The following is a 22,439-nucleotide window of genomic DNA, read 5'->3' on the forward strand; positions in this document are numbered from 1 at the left end:
TTTGTGCTACTCTGTCACTCCACTCTGCCACTACTCCACTTCACTCTGACCCTCTACTCTGTAACACTACTCCACTCTGACATGCCACTCTATGCCACTCCACTCTACGATACTCCAGTCTGTTCCACTCTGCGATGCTCCACCTTGGGACACTCTACACTACTCTAGTTCATGGCATTCTATGCCAATCCACTGTGAAACACACTACGCCACTCCACACTGACAGTGTACGCCAGTCCACTCTGCCGCATTCTACGCCACTCTAATCCAAGCCACTCCACTCCACAACACTCTTCTCTTTGTCACTCCACTCTAGGCCACTCCACTTTATGCCACTCCACTCTATGCCAATCTAATCCACAGCCCTCCATGCCACTTTATGCCTCTCAACTCTATGGCATTCCAAGCCAATCCACTCTCACATTCTACTCTACTATACGACACTCCACTCTACAACATGACAGTCAATGCCACTTCACTTTTCTCCACTGTATCCCACTCCACTTTGACAGTACTCCACTCTGACACACAAATCCACTCTTCTCCACTCTATGCCACTCCACTTTGACACTCTACTCTACCTCAGTCCCCTCTGACATTCTAGTCCACTCTACGACACTCCACTCCTCTCTGCGACACACCACTCCACTACATTTTACTCCACTCTACGCCACTTTACTCTGCCACTCCACTCTATGCCACCCCACTCTACAACACTCTGTCACTACACTAAATGACCACTCCACTGTGCGAAACTCCACGGCAACTCGGACCATTTCACTCTACTCCTCTCTACCCTACTTCACTCCACTCAGTGTGACTCAACTCCACTGTACGCCATTTCATCCTGCTCCACGCTACACCTCAAAAATGTATTCCAATCCACTCTGTTCCACTTTACGTCACTCCACGCTATGACCCTCTACTCTGTGACACCCCACTCTGACACTACTTCATTCTTTGCCACTCCACTCTACTCTGACACACTACTCCATGCTACTCTACTCCACTGTCTCTGCTCCACTCTGGTCTGCTCCACTCTAGTCTACTCCACTCTACAACACTCCACTGTACGCCACACTACTCCACACCACTGCGACCCTCTACTCTACAACACTCTCCGACACACTACTCCATGACACTCCACTCTTCTCTTCTCTACGCCACTAACTTTTAGCCATGCTGAACAGAAGCCGCGGCAACTGCAGGTAAGAGCGGTGGGGGCAGTGGGGCTGGCAGGGAGGGATTTCGAGAAACGACCGCGAGGGAAAAATAATTATTTATTTAATTTTCCCTTGTGGTAGTCTCTTGAAATCCCCCCCCCCACCCCCCACAGCCGGCCCCACCGCTCTTACCCGCAGTAGCTGTGGCTGAGCCGGACTGGTGTATAACATGGCTAAAACACAATGGCAAAAACAATCGCTCTCGCATAGGTGAGATCTAAATCTGCCAATAAGGTGTATTTTTGTGTAAACAAGCATGTTCCAAAGTTGATGGAAACCACTGGAAATGTGGCAGACCCACACAGTCAGGAGACCATGGGTATTCACTAGGGGTGTTGAAATGTAGATTATTTGGTTTCACGCAATTACAAACATTTTGTGCAAAATTACACAGAATTAACCCTAATTACAAGAAATGCGAATCCTTCATTTTGCACAATTTTGAGCCCAAATGCATCCTGGTCTTCGCTTTTGAGACGAGTACCCATTTTTCGACTAAAGATAGTGCAATAAAACAGAACCACCAAAAACAGCTCCTGTTTTGTTGTTCCTGTGCATTCATGAATTGTTTGAGCATTGGAAAATGTTGATGATGGACTACTGATTCTGCTTGGAATAGTGAACGGCACGAAGTATGCCGATTTGTCGTGCCCTTCCTGGCTCTCCACACGGTTTCCGGTCCTCTTCATGCACCATTGTTAAGCGACTTTTGCATCCTACTTAATGTTGTGTCACTTGAACGTATGACTCTGCTTTTACCATAGGTTGACATCGTCCTTTTACTTGTTCACTTGCACAATGTTGATTAGCATTAGTCCTGGTTATATCTCACCTGGCTCTTATTGATAAGTCACCTATTCAAGGAAGATACCGTGTCAGGAAATCCAATTTTCATAAAAACCAAGATGGCCGCAAACCAGATAATCGGACTCCCCCTGAAAGTTGGATACCGTAACACAACCGAACCAGGACTCAAAAGCCTTGTGTTGTCTTCTAAAATTGTTACATTCCCTCGCTTTTTCAAAGCGCCGCCTTTGCCTTTTACATTTCTTCTTTGAGCTCAGTAAAGTGAAAGATGATGCGCGGAGTATTTGTAGTGTATATAAAGATTAAAACAAGTGCATCAGTTTGGTGAATGTCAGTGAGGTAACGTGTAGGACAGTAAGGGTGAAGCTTTGACCTTTTGTGTTTAGCTTCGATAATATACCCTATAGGGGTCTGATTTAGACCTTCGAGGACGGATACTCCATCACAAAGAAAATGGATAACCCCACAATGCACTTGTAATAAGGCGGATTGGATATCGGTCACGGTTGTGAATGAGTGCCCGTCCACCAGACTCTCACTCAAGCCCCTAGTCTTTCATACTATATCCTGCAGAGTCACTTCATGTTACAGAAGTCGGTTTGCGGATTTTGATTTTGTTTTCAGAGATTGTAAATAGAAACTGTACCTGTCGATCTGCTTGTAATGCGAAGATTATCCTTCGGCTCATTTTCTGATTATGTTGACTTCATATTTTTTATAGAAATGAATGAGTCGATAGCTGACGGCAATAATGACACAGTGGGGCAGATCGTGAATTGCATTATGAAAAATGAAGGTAAGTTTAAAAAAAAAAAAAAAAAAAAAAAGCCGCCAAGAATTTTCGCAGTTTTCGTTCTAACCGAAGTTGGCCGACTTTAAATAAAATGTTTCACAAAATGTGTTTACAATTTTGGAATGCAAATGTAAATTGAGTTGTGTAACAGTGTACAACCACCCACACTATAATTATCAGCAGCATTATTTCCAGCCATCATTACGTTGCCGTACTCCTTGGTGGAAGCAAGCCATGCGGCTTTACTTTCTGGTGTATGCACCGTGGACTTTGTCTTTTACGATAAAATGACCATTGGATTGTGCTAATCATCTGCAGCACGCAGTGCTCTTTTGTGCCTTTTCCACATTTGAATAAGGGGATAGGCTCTAACACTCAGTAAGTCAGACCTACAAAGATGTGCTGTATATTTAAACTTCCCTCATATAATCGATAATCGGAAACTATCAAAGTCCATCCCAGGGAGAGAATGGGGTTCATACGAGCACCACATCTGGTATTAGGGCAATAGAAACTCGCAGATTGTCCAACACAAATTATATTGCCGACTTGAAGACCTCGTGTTAACCTTTTCCTTAAGTTTCTGTGATTGCAAATTAACATCTCATTGAGGTGCTAGTGATAACCAAGGTCATTTCATCTGTTTTCAAATATTGTCTTGTCTCTTACTTAATGGTGTTGAAATCCCACGAGAACTCACTCTTTCTTAAGCCTACCTTTTGGATGCACTTCAAAGACCTCATCATGCATGAATTTCATTGGCATAACCAATCAGAATGGTTCTGTTGTTCTTCATTATCAATGAAAAAGACTAAAGGCCAGATTTGCGATTTCATGGTTGGACCACGGTCTTACCTATGTGGCGAAGGTAAGGTCTTTACCGCACCCACTTGAAAAAAGTTGCTTCTTTTAGTATTGGGGTTTAATGTGGCAACATTCCTTTCGAATGCAGTAGGCCCCACCTGTGTGGCATGACCGTCTGCAGGTGACGAACACTGTAGCAGGTGGTGTAACCTACCCCCATGTCCTGCTCTCATGTCTCTATTTCACCCAATGCTTATTTTTGTTCTCTTTTGTAACTTCAGCCAGACGACTACGCCCATGTGCCCTATATCCACCCCTCCATGAGTTTGTCCCCCTCCTCCAGACCCTCATTCCTTTGAGTCTTAGCCCACTCAGGCTTAATACGTTTGCTGGCAAGTTACACTCGGTAATTGGGTTTGAATTTCGAAATAAAAAGTTAGAAAAACAAAATGTTGAAAAAATATTGATGTGCCTTGGGGTTTGGAAAGGTGGAAGGGATGGAGGTAGAGTAAGGGAGTAGGGGTTATGCACACTGTGAGACCTCGGCTTAGTGATCGGATTAATGTTAGAGGTGAGATTAGGGTTATGGTAAAATATAGGAGGCTGCTAAGGTTAAACTTAAGGATAGAGTGACTAGTTTAGAGTTCGACACAGTGTTATGATAAAGGTTTTTGATCTGGATGGTTAAATTGCGAGGTTAGAGATAGGAGGTAAGTTAAATAGGAGGAAGGGAGAAGTGATGAGTAGGTACTATGGTTGGGAGGAGGGAGCAGACGAGACGACACCATTTTGTGTGTGAAAAAGGCTGCTTCATTGAAACAAGTGCACATTACAATAACATACCTGGCAACAGCCTTACAAAACTAAAAATCTCACCATAAATCCGATATCTGACTCCTGGCACGGCCCCCACCCCTACGACCCCCTCATAATTCCCCCACCCTGCCGCCAACATATTACTAACATTACAATGTACTGCAGTTATAATATACAATTCTATTAAACCTAGATCCTATGGCTGCCTTTCGTAAACTGTAAATAACCAAACGTCTACAACTGAACTTTAAACTACCTGCCTACCCTTTCCGTGCCCATGTTCCCAACTTTCAACGCTAACCAAACTTCTGTCAACCCCTGGTAAACTTTGCAAACCCCCCGCCAAGCCCCTGTTCCAAGCGACAGCACTATTTACCCCTTGCACTTCTGTCCTAATCAAAGCCAACCAGAACACTTGCTTCAAATAATACCCCTTCAAATCCAATTAAAAATAGGGTCGGGAGGGAGGAACACTACGCCTTTGCTCCCAACCACCAGGTCACCAAACCTAAAATGGTGGCTGGGAGCCCAATGCACCCTAACCTTATAGACCTGTGCAGCCCAAATAAACAAAATGGCAGGACCTCGGCCTGCCCTGCCCCTCCCAATCTGCCCAGGGGCAGACCTCCCTCCGGTCGGCTGCCCCCCAAACCCCTATTAGGAGACCTAACAGCAAGAGTTAGAGCCTGTATAAAAAACAAAGAAATAGAAAAATTAGCACTTTTCTTAACCTTTTGGTTTTAAGACTAATTGCCAAACACATAATTGCATGTAAATTCAAAATGTGTACTCACTTTTATTTTTAACTTTGTGTTTTTTCTTATAACTGAGACACTTAAACCAAAATTCATATTTTTGGCTTTTTCTACGAAAGACCATGCAAGTCCTTTGCAGACTTGCACATTAAGGATGCCAGCAGAAATAATGTCATCCCAAATTTGGCAGGCAGTCCAACGCAATCTCAGCGTCATACCCAGCAAATCGAGCTTTTTCTATGGTGACGCCGCCTTTGAATTAAACATTGCCGGCAGCAAGCACAAATGCCTGCAGCCTCCCATACCTTGCAAAATACCTATGCAGCCGTTTTTACAAGAAGAGGAACTGCCCCTGATTGCAAATGTGGGCCCCTATATTTTTAGCTGTCTAATTCACCAATGTGAACCACTTTTATATTGAGCCCAACCGCCCGCCCGGCCCTATTTTCTACCACCGGCCAACCCTGGTTGGCAACCTATTGGTTAGTACAAGGTTGGTGAATTTAAACTGGCTTGCAGATCAGCAGCAAGTGCTTGAGGTGTAGCGCCTACCTGCCACTTGAATCATTCCTTGTTGCTTCATATGTAAGGCTGACCCTCCTTGGTTTGGTAGGTGCTCAGCTCCTAGGGCTGAATCAGATGTGAGGCCGGATCTGGATTATACGGTAGAGAGGTGCTCTGTATGGAGCCGGGAAGTAGGCAAGCATGAGATCCAAGTGCTGGACCTTGAATGGGTCTGAGTGACATCAAGGAGGTGCTGTTAGCAGTGGTATATGAATTAGACGGAATATGCTACATTGTATAATAGGGGCCCCTAATGAATGTGCCAGGCTCAAAGGTGAACCAACACTACTGAGCGAGACCTAAAGCATAAAGGTTAAAGTTGTGCGACTCAAAAAGCGAAAATGCAAGAACACCAGCTATTGACACCAGTAGAATCACTGAGGAGCATACCAGCTTGCGGTATAAGATCCAGTAAACAACAACATAAATGAAATGAAAGCACTGCAGGGGTGATCTAGGTTGGCAGATTGGGGGTACTAAGAGTGCATCCCACAGTGCTTGCAGGCCAAGCTGAGTCTGCTGCAGGCAGTCACTAAAGTATGTTAACCAATTATCTTTATTTAGTTCCCGTCAATGATAGTTTCGACCAAATATGATTATCATTTGGTATAATATTTCTTTTCCATTTTTCAGCAAATACAGATGCTTTCAATGAAATGGTATCCGATAATTCTGTCTTTGGTGACAATAGTATCTGTCCTGAGAGGTAAGAATGATACTTTAATTCGTTTGTTTGTGATTTTATTGGAACAGGTATTTTTGACTGCTAGTTATTTTTCCATGACCCGATTTATCAATTATTCTTTATAATGCACCAATGACAGAACCAACAAGCAAATGTTTTACATTTTCTGTGAAATATGTTGTACGACTTTGTACATAGAAATTACTGATAGTGAGTGTGCATTTATGAATGTGGAAATCATGCCAGAAAGGTGGAATTTCTACATTCATCATTTTGGTTGTCGCAGAAGGTGTCCTTAGATGGTTTTGTCGGAGGGAGTTTGTAGGTAGAACATGTGACCCAATGTGAAGGGCTGCTCGCAGCTGCGTGCGCATCTGGTTTTCCATTTTCAAGACTCCTCACCACTGAGCTCATTGAAGACCATGCTGAACAAAACAGCTGTTCTTGTTGCTATTCGTGTAGGTAATTCCTACGTGTCTGTAGTGGCCGGCCTCCCCTCTCTCTCTGTGAATGTAAAGAGGACACTGCCTGCTCTTTGTTTAAACTATGACTACTTTGTAAAGAAATCAATTTGTTTTTCTTCTGTACAGTGTCTATTGTCATTGTCTCACATCCCCTTACTCTTACTTTCAACTAACTATACCCCTAGCACATGTGGATAGTGCCATCTTGTGGGCGAAACTGATAATGACTTCAGTTGTAAGTAACGGACATAAGTATAACTTGCACCTCTGGAATGCACTGCTTATCACTAATGACATCTGAAATCTATGGCGGCGCAAGTTGTACTTATTTCAATTACGAATAGAAGGTGAATTTCAGGGTTTTTTGTTAATTCAGTGAATTTCTAAGTTTTGTTTTTAACAGAAGTTAAAACCTTTCTACCTTCCTTACGTATAACTCCACTTCAACCTTTGTTGAATTGCCACATATTATGTTGCATATTTTGCAGATTTCACAAAAAATCTATCTAGCTAAACTGGATGAAAATACTGCCAGAGAATGTGCCACATAATTTGCATTTTTTGTCACGTAAGTTAGATAACCTTTCTGGATAATGTGGTCATCCATGCCACATATTCCTAGTTGCCCCGGTACATAACTAGGCCAGTTATTAAAGAGTGCGAACTTAACAAAGTTAAGATTTGTCACCCTATTCCCATTAAACTTGTTTTTGTTTCTGCAATCCTTCTGCCCTATTCCTTGTTCATTTCTGTAGCAATATAGACACACTCCAGTTTTCATAAGCCTCTTGCCCTCCAACTGCATGAAAACCCTAGTACCCTAACCAGGCTTTGGTCCAGGAGCATCCGGCTTCCTAACTTTTTCTTAAATAATGAATGACACCCACCTTAGCTTGATGTAAGGCTATTGTCTTTAACATGGATTGTTTTCACAAGTTTCTGTTGACAGTTTTGCTGAATTCTTAGATAGGCGCTACGTACTTTAAGGTTGACATTCAGAGATCTTGTTTTCCGCAGGAGACTTAGATTCTGGTATTTCACAATATCTGGACATCCATTCTAACACTCCCAAGTAGTGAGGGGGGGGCGTTTTATTCTGGTCATATTCATGAGGATTATCTTACAAGGGAGTACTGACCTATAGAAATGCACCTAGTTTGGCATGGTCCTGAATTCCATTCCAGTTAGTGTTGACAAAAAATAAACATTAGGCTGAGTGTAATTGTACCTTTAAAATATCACAATAGACTTAAAAATGATTGGCAAAAAATAGCATTTTGTACCTTTTATGTAGCAATTAGTTTGCAAGAATAAACCATGGCGTTGCAGGAGATTGTAAAGTAGGCTTAATAATTAGTGTGCATAATGACACTTGATTGTGGTTGGTAAAGCAGTTTACTAAATACATTATATATGGCGAGTAGTTTGTAAGGTTGATGATGGATATCACTTTAATCGCTCATTCAAATTTGCCTGATACACAAAAAAATCAGAAAAAAGAAGTAAGGTTATTTATTCCAAAAGTATGCCTACTTTTGTATAAAGATTTTTACTTTTTTTGGAACCTCGAATTAATTCGATCAGTACTCCTAAACAGCTACCCAAGTTAGTTTTCCAGCGGTAATTACATGGGCAACTATTTATTCAAAGTGAAATGTGCCATCTGTACCCATTCGCATAAGCAGATGTTAATTTCAACTTGTACTTCATTTTCTGGTCGGAAAAAATATTTTTTCCTTTTGAAAATAACCCTATCGGACACCTCTTTTAATTATGCGGATTTTCTCTTGTTATTTCTACTGTGTTCTCTATAAGGTGCACTGTTATTTAATCTGCACTCACTCCTGGTCTTTGTAGTTTATTTACAAATGTGTTTACACGGTGGATCATGGTGGAAGCTGTGATAAACTCCTGAGTTTGTAGCATTTATGACTTTCACAAGTGGACACCCACCCAGACGTGCCCACAAACCCTCGCCTAAGAACAGATGTCCATTACATGTGTGTATCATAGGAAAGTCTCTTCTCCATAACAGGACTTGCACAAGGGTACACCCACCCAGAAGTGCCCACAAACCCTATCCTAAGAGCAGATGTCCACTACATGTGTGTATCATAGGAAGTCTCTTCTCCATACAGGACTTGCACAAACCCTCTCCTAAGAACAGATGTCCACTACATGTGTGTATCATAGGAAAGTCTCTTCTCCATACAGGACTTGCACAAGGGTACACCCACCCAGAAGTGCCCACAAACCCTCTCCTAAAAGCAGATGTCCACTACATGTGTGTATCATAGGAAGTCTCTTCTCCATACAGGACTTGCACAAACCCTCTCCTAAGAACAGATGTCCACTACATGTGTGTATCATAGGAAAGTCTCTTCTCCATACAGGACTTGCACAAACCCTCTCCTAAGAACAGATGTCCACTACATGTGTGTATCATAGGAAAGTCTCTTCTCCATACAGGACTTGCACAAACCCTCTCCTAAGAGCAGATGTCCACTACATGTGTGTATCATAGGAAAGTCTCTTCTCCATTCAGAACTTGCACAAACCCTCTCCTAAGAGCAAATGTCCACTACATGTGTGTATCATAGGAAAGTCTCTTCTCCATTCAGAACTTGCACAAACCCTCTCCTAAGAACAGATGTCCACTACATGTGTGTATCATAGGAAAGTCTCTTCTCCATACATGACTTGCACAAACCCTCTCCTAAGAGCAGATGTCCACTACATGTGTGTATCATAGGAAAGCCTCTTCTCCATCGATGTGCGCAGGATACCTAAGAGCCGCGCTTCTGCGTCTAATCTTCCACCTGCGCTTCCTTTGGTTTATAGAATTGCAGCAATATCAGTCTTCTATGGTTTTTCACTGTCCGTACGCCCCAGTGACTAGTTATCCGGCCTTCTTCCAAGTTAGCTTAGTAGAGTAGGGGATGGTTTCTAGACCTGTTTGGTTAACTTGGAAAGAGATGTTTTAGTGCCCAAGCTCTTAGCCTGGACTGGGGATCCGGGGTTTAGGAAGGAGTCATTGAATGATTTATTTGTTGCACACGTTAATAAAAATCGGTATATGAAATGTGCCCTATATATATTTTTCTTTTACATTTCAGCCCAGGGACGCCATGTTCGCCTGGAAGTCCTGGTTCACCTGGAACACCGTTGTCCCCCGGCGCCACCCCAACCAAGCACAGCTGTCGAGGGCTCCATTTACACACTGTTGGTGGAGTGGCAGAAAAAAATGTCTGCACCCGGTGTAGTCACAAAAAATGGCATATAATGAGACTGTCCCCGAAGGTCAAGGAGCCAAAGGAACCGAGGAAGACTCGTCCGTCAGTTACTACAGTCCTGTCCGTCGGAAGGTAGGTTGTCGTGTGTGTGTGTGTGTGTGTGTTTTTTTTGTTTATTTACGCACGCACATACAACTGCTGTTGTCTATTAAATGGTTACTTCTCTCCTGAAAGTATGGCCTTGTTTCTCTGCTGATAATCAATGTGGGTAAATAAAGTTACATTCCAACGACAATCACAAGGTCCTCCTTGCCAGGCTCGATAAAAGTCTTTTGTGTGTGAGCCGCTGTTTTGGAGGAAAACCGATGCGCCACAGTTTTATGTACAGACTCATCCTTCAGTTTCTTTCGCTCTAGCAAACTCTTTTTTGTAATTTTTTTTTTTTTTTAACATTTGTTTGTAGAATGTTTAGAGCTATTATTTTCTAAATAACATGAACTAGTGGAGCTCGGATGTTATTTGACAGAGGCTTCTCCTGCCCCAATTGAATTGACAGTTCTGTTTGTTTGTTCTCCCCTATGCTAGACGTGGTTTAAAACACAACGCGACTGAAAATGGTGTTAATTCATTGGACAAAGCGGACAACTGGTGGGCATCAAGAAAGTCATTTGAAAGGCGTCTTTGGTCATTGCCTATAATATGAAAGCAAGCATTTGCAATGCAATAGGTCTCGCATTTACGCAAGTTTGAGCTATTGGCATTGTAAATGACAATGCCTTTCATTTATGTTTTGGTTTTTAATACATAAACGGTATTGTCATTTACAATGACAATATCTTGAACGCACGTAAATGCGAGTCCTATTACATTGCAAATGTTATAACGTTGTGCTCCACTCCCCCCTTGCTCGGCCCTAACGAAAGCGGCCTGCAGTATTAATAAAATAAATAAGCGCGTCCACTTTAATTAAAGCGGACGTGCTATAATTTTAATAAATACATTAGGAAAGCAGCCAGCGTTAAGTAAATAAATAATAAAGTGCGGCCGCTATAGATAAAGCGGACGCGCTATAATTTAAATATATACATTCGTAAAACCAGAGGGCCTGCTGAGATGTCATGAGTGGAGTAGGGAAGACCATTAAAGAAAAAAGTGCTTTCGACTTATGAAGGAGAACATGTAACGCAGCAAGTAAAAGATCCAGTCCTCGTGGGAGGTAACAAACGGCGACATAGCGGTAATGAGGAGGGACTAACAAGCCTCCTAATCAATCGGAAGCTAGCATTTACCAAGTACAATGACACCAGCCATTTAAAAATATGGGAGGAGAGTAGGCGAGGCTTCCACAGCATACTCTATTACTGCATGCCTCGCAGAGCGAGTAGCGCAAATGCGCTGCCACCAGGCTCGACCTAAAAACACACCACCTTTCCAATTCCCCAAGTACATGGTGAAATTGGAAGTATGATCTGAACCTATAATAGATGCCAGACACAAAACTACTGTTTCAGCTTATTAACATTTTCTTCCTACTAACAAATTGCCATTAATTAAGTTGATTATTTTAGAACATACTTCTCATATTAACACTTTTCAATATTTGTGTTTGTGTTCGTATTTTTCAGTATCTTTGGTTATTAGTAATGCTATTGTATGAAAAATGGAATAGGTGAAGGATCCTTTTTGTTTTTCAGGTTCAGAGTAACAAAAGTGGAGAGCAAAAGTAAGGAACAGAAAAGGTTGATGTCTGAGAGCAGAGACTGTGAGAACGGTGAACCCCCTTCCACACCTGTGAAAGCAAGTACAAGGCTAAGAAGTGAAACGGAATCTGAGGTCAGTGTAAAATAATGGCGACACTACAAAAGGGGCGGACTGTGAGCTGTTTTTCAAGGTGCATGCTCTGCCTGTGTTGAGAAAAAGAGGCAATTTGCATGTGCATTAGTTATACATATTTACAAGGGTATTGTACTGTCCAAGCATTGACATTTTACATATATAGCTAAAGTGCAAAATGTTCACTTGCATTTTTTTCAGTGTAGTGCACATTTCTTGGCATTTCCAGCAGTGTTCAAGAGTAGTGGTCTATTGCCCTACTCAGATTTTATACTCTGCAACTTGAAGTATCCCATACTTACGGGCCTGTAAGTTACAGCTGTAGAATTCTGGTGTACGAAATGCTAAATGTTTGTTAAAATGCACCAGTTACAACCTTTCTCACAGAGAAGTAGGGGGGGGGCGCATCTCCTGCACAGCTTGGGTATTTGTTTGAAAATTCATCGCACGGCTGTCCTGACCGTGGAAGACAGCACCATCGCTCTAACTGAAATGCGAGGCTGCGGAACTGTCTATACCCATGGTGCAGTGCAGGAGATGCGGCGAAATGGGTCAGCAATCCATCCAGAGGCCCACTGAGGGAGATAAATGGTTTTAATATCAAGGATGTGTCGGGACTTACTTAAGGAAAATACTGTGCCCCATGAACGGACTACAGGTCCCAACATGCTTGTACTACTTGTGAACCTACAGGTAATACATGGACATAAAAAGAGTAATGGGAGCTTACTCTGCATATCCTTAACCGCCTGTGATGGAGGGGCGTGCCGCCCCGAAACGTATCTGCGAAATTAATTAAATTAAATTGTTGGCTGCCTTAATTACTTGCGTCTCCTGCTGAGTGCGTCTTCAAAAGCTTGGGCATTTGTTTGAAAAAAGAAAATATATTCGAGGCATGTGAGCTGTAGATCACATGCTGTGCATAGCCCGCCATATAGTGTTGGGTCCGGACGTTTGCACTTTGTATTTGCTCGAAGAAGTCTTTTCCAGTCACGAGGTAGGTGACTCCTCCTTTCGGTGACAGTGTGCATAGGCGTCAACTACATTGTTAGTTAGTTTTTTCCGCCATTGGGTTCGGATGTGAATTGCTGTGCTCCGGCACGTTTTTCGGGTTCCCTTCGACGCGCATTCCACTACCCTCAACGGTATTGTTTCTCGATCGTGTTTCCTATTCTCCGTGTATCGTTTTGAACCAAGAATCTTCGTTTGGAAAACTTGTGGAGGGCCGTTAGGCCTAACTGTGCCGGGCTCGCTAGCAGTCGATGGAACAGACTCCATTCAAGCTCTGTCCCAGTTTTCAAGCACCGACCTGCAGAATGTGTGCAATCTCTGCTTGTCCCCAGGACACGACGAGAAACGCGTGCCGATCATTTCGATCGAAGAAGACGCTCCCTGACTGTTGGGCTCGACGTCACGAAGTGCAACAACAAGGCGACTTCGTACCGGACATCTTCGGAGAAGATTCCGACCAAGAACATGCTCAGGGAGCTGATGAATAGGAACATGTCTCCATGTCCGAAGCCGACTCGGACATGGAAGAAGAGGAGCAAGTTACACCAGGTCAACGTACCAGGAGTACAGAAACCACCTTGCCCCAACAACCAAAACCTAAAAAGGCTCCGGTCCTTCCTCTGTCTACAGGCCAAGGTCAGCACCGAGAGAGTTTCAAGCACTCCGCCCGCAGGCCCGGCGCCGCAACACAAAGAAAAGCCTTCCGGCTCGGGGGCGAGTCGGACCCCTAACGTTTCCGAACTGAATTCCTCGGCGCCGAAAAGCAAGCATGTATATCCTCCATCTTTGTCCAAACCTAAATCTTCGGTGCCGAAGAGTTCGAAGCCGAAACTCCAGACGACGAAAACTACAACTATAGAGAAAAAGACTCCAACAAAAGATTTTCAGTTCGATGTTCCACCTCCAGATCCGAAACAAAAAGAACTGGTTATCAACCAAGATACTGGACATATTCATGCCAAATTACCCGAAAAAAGGAAATTGGCACATCAGGATGAGAATCCTATACCTCTAAAGAAAAGGAATATGGGTACAAACCCATCACCACCTGATATTCCACCACCTTCACCTACTAATCCTCCCCTACCTATTACCCCCACTAATTCACCACTATCACCTGACCCACAGGATGAGGGGGTGGGTATGGGGATAGGGATGACAACAGGTCACAAGATGCTGATCCATGGGAGGATTGTAATACTGATCCACATACAGACACTGACCCCGATTTTTGTCCATCAAGGCCATCACCTCCTGATGACAATATAGGTTACATTAGGTTTCTTAATAGGGCTGCTCACTATCATGGGGTGGAATTATATAAAGAAACTTTAGAGGACGACTTCTTATTCGAGACATTAATCTCCACTCGGAAAACAACACACACTTTACCAATGCTTAAAGAGATGCTTAAGCATGCAGATGAGGTTTTCAAAGACCCTGTCAGGGCAAGAATAATCACGCCCAGGGTTGAGAAAAAATATAAACCAGCAACTACTGACCCTGCTTACATCAAAGGTCAACTGCCGTTAGACTCTTAGGTGGTCTCTAAAGCTCGTAAAAGAGCAAATTCACAAGCAGGTGAGGCCCCTCCTCCTGATAAAGAGTCCAGGTTAATTGATGCCTCTGGTAAAAGGGTAGCTTCTCAGGCAGCTAATCACTGGTGCATTGCCAATGCTCCGGCTTTGCTAGCCAGATATGATAGAGCTCATTATGATGAGTTGGAAAAACTTAGTTTTATGCTCATCAAGCAGATATTGGATAAGGCAAATGATCTTATACAAGAAGGAAAACTCATTACCAATACCTCCATCAAATGTGCATTAGATGCAGCAGACACAGCAGCACGTGCAGTAAACACAAGTGTATTGCTACGCAGACATGCATGGTTAAGAATGGTTAAGAATATCAGGTTTGAAACCTGAGGTACAGGCCTCCATTCTTAATCAACCTTTTGACAAGGAACACCTATTTAGCCCATCAGTAGACACCTCGCTGGAGAAAATGAAAGACACTGAGGTCGCAAAGTCCATGGCGGCTTTACAATTACCTGCTAGTAGAGGTTCCTTTTGCCGCTCCTTTTACTGGGGTGGTTCCAAAACTGTTACCACAGAAAATCCCTCCTCGTTTTACTTAGGCAGCAATCAATTGCCCTCCTCAAGAGGATATTTTAGAGGAGGTTTTAGAGGAAACGGTGGTAAGGGAAGAGGCAGAGGCAACGCCACACGCACTTCCCCCGCTAATAACAAATAGTGACTGTTAGAACCGGCGGTCTCTAGTTGGCAGAGGTATACACTTATGACAAATAGGGACCCACCTTCTCTAGTCAGGGCAAGGGGATTACACACTCAGATAACCCCTGCTCACCCCCTTGGTAGCTTGGCAGAGCAGACAGGCTTATCTCGGAGGCAGTGTGTTAAGCAGTTATGACCACATACAGTAATAAAGTGAATACACTACAAATAGACACAACACAGGAGTTATTATAAAAATAGTATTTTTATATAAGGCTTAGCACAAGACCAAATAACGACAAAAATATACCACAATCTTAATAAATACTCTTTGGAAGGAAAAATAATAGTTCAGGTAAAGTTTCTTCTTAGGAAATAGTTCTTTAGCAACAAAAGTAAGTATTCTTCTGAAAACACAGTTCTTGGCAACAATGTGACCCCCACAGGAGTCACACGACGTCGAGTTTACGATATTCCCACGGTTCGGCTTCGACCGCGAGGAGCGCTACGTCGAGCCTGGAGTTGCAACAGAACCCACAAACACAGTACCTTTGGAAATGAAGAAAATGATGATCCACGGCGTCGAGATGTCAGTGTCGAGGTCGGCGTCGATCGTGCCTCGGATTCGGGTCGATCCGCAGCGGCGTCGAGAGGTGTCGGGCCGGAGCAGCGCTCACGGCGTCGAGAAGGGCGTCGCGTCGATGCGATCAGCAGCAGCGTCGAGACGGGGTCACTTGGAGCTGGAGCCGAACTCACTACTCACTGGCGTCGATACCGGCGTCAAGACGGGGTCACTTGGAGCTGGAGCCGAACTCACTACTCACTGGTGTCGCTACTGGCGTCGATCGGGCCCGGCGGCCGGTGTCGAAGGCTCTGAACACTGGAGCCGTTACCCACGATGGCGAGCTGGATTCGGCGGCGTCGGCGACGTCGAGACTGCAGATTTCCCCTGTGCACTGGAAATAACACTTTCCAGCAACCAGCAATTCAGTAGAGGGTGAAGTCCTTTGGCCCTTTGACTTCAACAGGAGGCTGGCACTCTTCCAGCCCTTGGAGATTTTCTTGCAAGCTTGAGAGTACACACCAAGTTCCTCTCTCCTTGTCCCTTGGCAAAAATAAAGAAGCAGCTTCAGGTTCCCCTCAGCAAACAGCACACTGGCAAAGGTGGAGGCAAGTCCTTGGATCAGCAGGCTTCTTGTCCTTGGTAGAGGTTTCCTTGTCAGAAGTGATCTAGTTCTTTGGTTCAGGGGTCCTTCTTTTATACCCCTTTTCGTCTTTGTTCCCTTTGTCCAAGCAGGGAAGTTCCCCCCCATCCTAGGTTTGTTGTGGGTGTTGCCAGGCCAAGGCACCTGGCCTATTCACTGAGCAGGGCAGGGTCATCAGCCGCCCAGCAGGAGGCGGAGCCAGTATTGTCACTGGCAGGAGCAGGGCTATCAGTCGCCCAGCAGGAGGCGGAGCCAGTATTGTCACTGGCAGGGGCAGGGCTATCAGTCGCCCGCAGGAGGTGGAGCCAGCATTGTGTCAGGCAGGGCAGGCTATCGGGGACTACTCTTCCCCCACTCTAAGTGTAGTTGCCTCATTCACCCCACACTGACTCATTCAGACCTCTGGAGCCACCCAGCCCCTGACACACACACCAAACCAGCAGAGACCGGTGGATAGTTGGACAAGAAAATAGCCACTTTCTAAAAGGGCTATTTTCATACACAGAATTTAAAAACCATCCATCCTAAAGGGTGTGTTATTAAATTCTGAGTTCAGGGATACTAAACTCGACCTGCTACCATGCTCCCTGAGTCAGATAGATTATAATAGAGTTAATAATCAGTCTGCTCATTCTGGCCTAAGGGAGACAGGTAGCCCTTCAATAGTGAAAAACGAAAATGGCTGTAATTCACTATTAGGTCATGCCACAAACATCAGGGCATGACCTACCTTTTACCCACAATGAACCCAGCCTTAGGGCCTACCATAGAGGTGTCTGAAATGTGGCAAAGTGAAGGTTTTAGAGACTGGCAAGTAGGTTTCCTTGCCAACTCGACATGGCAGTCAGGGACTGCACGCGGCTCTGCGGTGGCAGGCCTGGGACACATTTTATAAGCTGCTTCTGTGGGTGGCACAACCAGTGCTGCAAGCCCACCAGCAGCAGTTAACTTGCATGCCCTTGGCACACGCGGTGCACTAGACTAGGGTCTGAACAGTAAGTCAACCAAGCCAATCATGGTAACACCAATCAATGTATCAATTTAACATAGGGAGCACTTGCACTGTGGCACTGATCAGCAGTGGCACAGTGCCCAAAGCAATATTCCAGCAAAAACATCGTAAACAGCGGAGGCCAACAGAAAAAAATGGAGGAGAGACTCATGCCAATGATGCTAGGTCTAACAGTGACTTCCTGTCGAAGGACGTCTCCCTCAATTTCTCCCTGTTTGGAACACCATCACCTCAGACAAATGGGTTCTACAAATTATCCAACATGGTTACTGTCTGGAACTTAGAGACACTCCCCCAAACATTCTTCCAAGATCACATGCAATGTCACAGGAACAACTCGCCCTTCTAAAAAAAAGAGGTTCAGTCTCTGTTAGAAAAAGGAGCAATAGAGCCAGTCCCATTAAAATATCAAAGAACAGGAGTATACTCCCTATACTTCTTAAATCCCATGAAGGACGGATCTTTCAGGCATATACTGGACCTCCGAGAACTCAATATATACATGCAATCAGACCACTTTCAAATGGTCACTCTACAACAAGTACTTCCACTCCTTCAACAAGACTACTTCCTGTCCACTCTGGACTTAAAGGACGCCTATTTCCATATCCCAATACATCCTGCTCATCGCAAATACCTAAGGTTCGTAGTAGCAGGACAGCATTATCAGTTCAAGATGCTCCCATTAGGAGTAACAACTGCACCCAGTTTTCACCAAGTGCTTAGCAGTAGTCGCAGCTCATCTTCGAAGACAACACGTTCACGTCTTCCCATATCTGGAAAACTTTCTCATAAAAGCCAGCTCGCAAAAAAGCCGACTCTCTGTGCAGTTGCTCCACGAGCTTGCATTCACAGCAAACCTGTCCAAGTATCTTCTACAGCCACCAACACACAGGTGTATCTGGGAACCACAATAGATACACAATAGACTTTGGCCTACCCCAATCGGGCCAGAATCTGCAACATGAATACTCTGCTCTGCCAGTTTCAGCCTCATCACTCATTGCCAGCTCGAGTGTTCACGCAGTTACTAGGGATGATGCCGTCTTGCATACTAATAGTCCCTTACGCAAGACTTCACATGCCTCCCCTTCAAGAGTGCTCAGCACGTCAGTGGAACCAGGCTCAGGGTCGGTTATCGGATCTAGTGTTGGTGGGCGGCCGAACCCATAACTCTCTGCAGTGGTGGAATACATAAAACCTTTCAAAAGGGTGGCCCTTCATCGACCAAGTTCCATAGATAGTACTAACAGCAGACGCATCACTCACTGGTTGGGGAGCTCGTCTCCAAGCACATACTATTCAGGGCATGTGGAGCCTGCAGCAAAAGCGGCTCCACACCAACTATCTAGAGCTGCTAGCAATTTTTCTAGCGCTCAGTTTCAAGTTCATCTAGTAGGCAAAGATGTCCTGATCCATACAGACAACATGACAGCAATGTACTATATACAAAAACATGGGTGGACACACACTCTCCAGCTGTCACAACTAGCACAGACCACATGGAGATGGGCCATACATCACTAAATGTTTCTCCTGGCAGAACACCTTCCAGGAGTAAACAATCAGATTGCTGATCTGCTCAGTCGTCAAAGACAACAGATCCACGAATGGGAACTCCACCCTCAAGTTCTCCTCCCATTCTTTCAAATGTTGGGCTTCTCAGACCTAGATCTGTTTGCCACAAACCTAAACACAAAATGCCCAAACTTTGCATCCATACATCCACACCCATTGTCCAAGGGCAATGCACTATGGACGAATTGGTCAGGGATATTTGCCTATGCTTTTCCTCCTTCCAACTCATTCCATTAGTGGTTCGGAAGCTCAGCCAGGCATCCCTGACATTAATCCTAGTTGGCCCCACATGGGCTCGACAACCCTAGTTCACAACCCTGTTGGAGCTCTCAGTAGTTCCTCTCCAAAAACTACACCTCACTCCCAATATGCTCACTCCGAGTCATGGAGAAAAAAGATAACCAGATCCCAGCCATCTCAACCTTGCGATCTGGCACCTGAAATCTTTGAGTTTGACTACCTTAATTTTCTGCCAGACTGTATAAATATTATCAAAGAGGCTAGGCGTCCTACCACCAGAGCATTCTATGCAGCAAAGTGAAAGTGATTTGTGATATACTGCAAAAACAATCAAATAGATCCACTGGACGCTTCAGTTCAAAACATCATTTGCTATTTACTATATCTGCAGCGTTCCAATTTAGCGTACTCTTCCAAACGCTTACATCTTACTGCAATAGCTGCATACCTACAGAACAGACAACATCTTTCTCTTTTTAGAGTGCCTGTCATCAAAGCATTTATGGAGGGACTTAAAAGAATCATTCTTCCAAGACTTCCACCAGCTCCAACATTGTCCTCACCAGGCTAATGGGTCCACACGTTGAACCATTGCATACATGTTAAATATAGTTTCTTACTTGGAAGGTAGCTTTCTTCATAGCTATCACATCTCGCCCTAAATTTCTACCAAAAGTCATTTCTGCCTTTCATATCAACCAATCTGTTGAGTTGCCTGTGTTTTTCCCTCAGCCAGATTCTGTGGCAGAACTTGCTTTACACACTTTAGATGTGAAAAGAGCTATTCTTTACTATATAGAAAGGACAAAACCTTTCCTCAAAACAAAATAACTATTTGACGCTTTTGCTCCACCACATAAAGGCAATCCAATATCAAAGTCAGGCATTGCAAGGTGGATAGTCCAATGCATCCAGATATGCTATGCAAAAGCAAAAAGAACTTTAACAGTTCCCCTAGAGCACACTCCGATCGCAAACTAGGGGCTTCTATAGCATTTCTAGGAAACATACCCATAGATGATATCTGCAAAGCTGCAACATGGTCTGCACCTCACACATTCACAAAACACTATTGTGTAGATGTGTTAGCAAGACAGCAAGCTAGTGTGGGCCAAGCAGTTTTAAGTACACTATTTCAGACCACTGCAACAGCTACAGGTTAGCAACCGCTTTGGGAGATAACTGCTTCTCAGTCTATGCACAGCATATGATCTACAGCTCACGTGCCTCGAACGGAAAATGCTACTTACCCAGTACGCATCTGTTACTGGCATGTAGAGCTGTAGAGTCGCATGTGCCCACCCGCCTCCCCGGGTACCTATACCTGTTGCAGGTACATCTTATTTAGATACATACATACATGGACATCTCTTACTACACTTACTAACTCCATTATCATCACCCTCTGCGGCAAACAGTCTAACAATGGAGTTGATGCCCACGCGCACTATCACCAAAAGGAGGAGTCACTTACCTCAAGACTGGAAAAGACTTCTTGGAACAAAAACAAAGTGCAAACATCAGGACCCAACACTAGATGGCGGGCTATGCACAGCATGTGACTCTACAGTTCTACATGCCATGAACAGATGCATACTGGGTATATGCATACACACCCTCTCTTCTGGGTGGGTGCGTCTGTCGTCACTGGCCGCCACAAAAAATTATTAGCCACCAAATTATTGCACCTGGGAGCCACAGACCACTCTTCGGTTCTTAAATTTCAATGTATTGTGGGAAACACATGTCGGCGATTCCACCTTTTTCAATGGCATAGTGCACAATCATTACATAGCCCCACATTTAAAACACTCCTGTCTCCACTCCATTGGACAGGACAAATGCCATGAGGGAAAACTGACTTGTTCCCTTTTTGTTTTTTATGTTCGCCATCATAAAACACTTGTCTCTCACTGAATGCGCCAGTATGCTTGTAAAATCCAATGTGGAAATGCTTTTCATTTTGTAGAGACTAGTCATACTGGACACAAAACCATTATATTGCATCTTGTATGCATTCTTCCACTCGCCAAATGTAGGCTTAATTGAAGAATCTGTCGCTCGCCCTGCCGTGCTCGGACCTGTAACAGGTACGTGTATTGTGGATTTTTCGAGCATACTGGCAAGTTCCTCCCAAGTCACTGTGGTCAGTTTGATTAATGTGGAAGTGTGGGTGCAGGCAACCCTATGTCAGGTTGGTTACCAGCACCCTAATAGTCCTGTTTAGTTTCAGATAGATTTCTGGGAGCCTTTCCAGATCCCATTTGGTTCATCTGCTCTTTTTCAGAGTGAACTTATGGTTGCACAGGTAAAGCCAGGTTCTTTCTTAAGAGGCAGGGGAGCGGTGCTCCAGCCCTGCATGATAAACCCTGCTGTCCCAGTAGGAAGTTCCTGTTGGTGGATCACACTCCACCATTATTCTTCTCTAGAACTAAACACTGGGACCGAGGCGGATCCATGGCGAAAGAGGACACAAATTTACATTTACTTGGTTACTTAATCCATCCAGTGGGTTGAGGAGCTTGTGCATGAAACAGCTCCACCAGCAGCCTCTTCATGAAGTGTGCGGAAGTAAACAAATGTTATGATTCCAGTACTAGCAAAGGTGACAGTGGAAGCTACAACCCTATTCTGGGTAGTGCGTTAGTGTGTTTTGTAATTTTGGGTGCCCAGCATAGATTTGCTGGGGAGATTTGCTATTGGATTAACTGAGCGGAGTTGCTGATAAGCAAGACTTCCACACCGGTGCTACTTGGTGCCTCCTATCAAATGCGCCTCATTCACAAAATATTTTACAATGTTGAGTATCACTTCATAGAATCAGGATTTGCGGATTTTTCTGATTGCAGATATGTTTGTTCATGCAGAATATTAAACGTACTTTGCAGACCTTTCTTCATGAGTAAAACCGCATAAGTGGAGAAAACGTTTCTATTTTGTAACGGTTATAGAAAATGATCGCACTCCGCTATGGCCATATAAAATTCTTAAGAATAAAATGAATGAGTGAAGAAAGAGATGATGTAATGCTCCATGAAGTGGCAAATAATGTATGGTATCATGCGACTGTAATTTAATTGTTTGTTTTGGAATTACTGTTTTTGAAACTAATAAAAAAAAAAATTGAAAGAATAAAATAAATGCATGTTAAGTAAGGTTATGCTAATGTATGCAATTGTTTT

At 44.0% G+C, this 22,439-nt stretch overlaps 1 protein-coding gene across 2 annotated transcripts in view; it reads left to right on the top strand.

The window, feature by feature from the left end:
• Positions 1-22,439, top strand: part of RELL1 (RELT like 1) — a 117,678-nt gene that overhangs the window by 67,432 nt on the left and 27,807 nt on the right. For both annotated transcript variants that reach the window (XM_085642289.1, XM_085642288.1), the window contains exons 3-6: positions 2,752-2,826; positions 6,396-6,468; positions 10,028-10,276; positions 11,839-11,977. In XM_085642289.1, the coding sequence (XP_085498415.1) occupies positions 2,752-2,826; positions 6,396-6,468; positions 10,028-10,276; positions 11,839-11,977 (536 nt within the window). The remainder of the gene's footprint in view (positions 1-2,751; positions 2,827-6,395; positions 6,469-10,027; positions 10,277-11,838; positions 11,978-22,439) is intronic.

The sequence above is a fragment of the Triturus cristatus genome, chromosome 2_2, assembly GCF_964204655.1.
Source record: "Triturus cristatus chromosome 2_2, aTriCri1.1, whole genome shotgun sequence".
Lineage (NCBI taxonomy): Eukaryota > Metazoa > Chordata > Amphibia > Caudata > Salamandridae > Triturus > Triturus cristatus.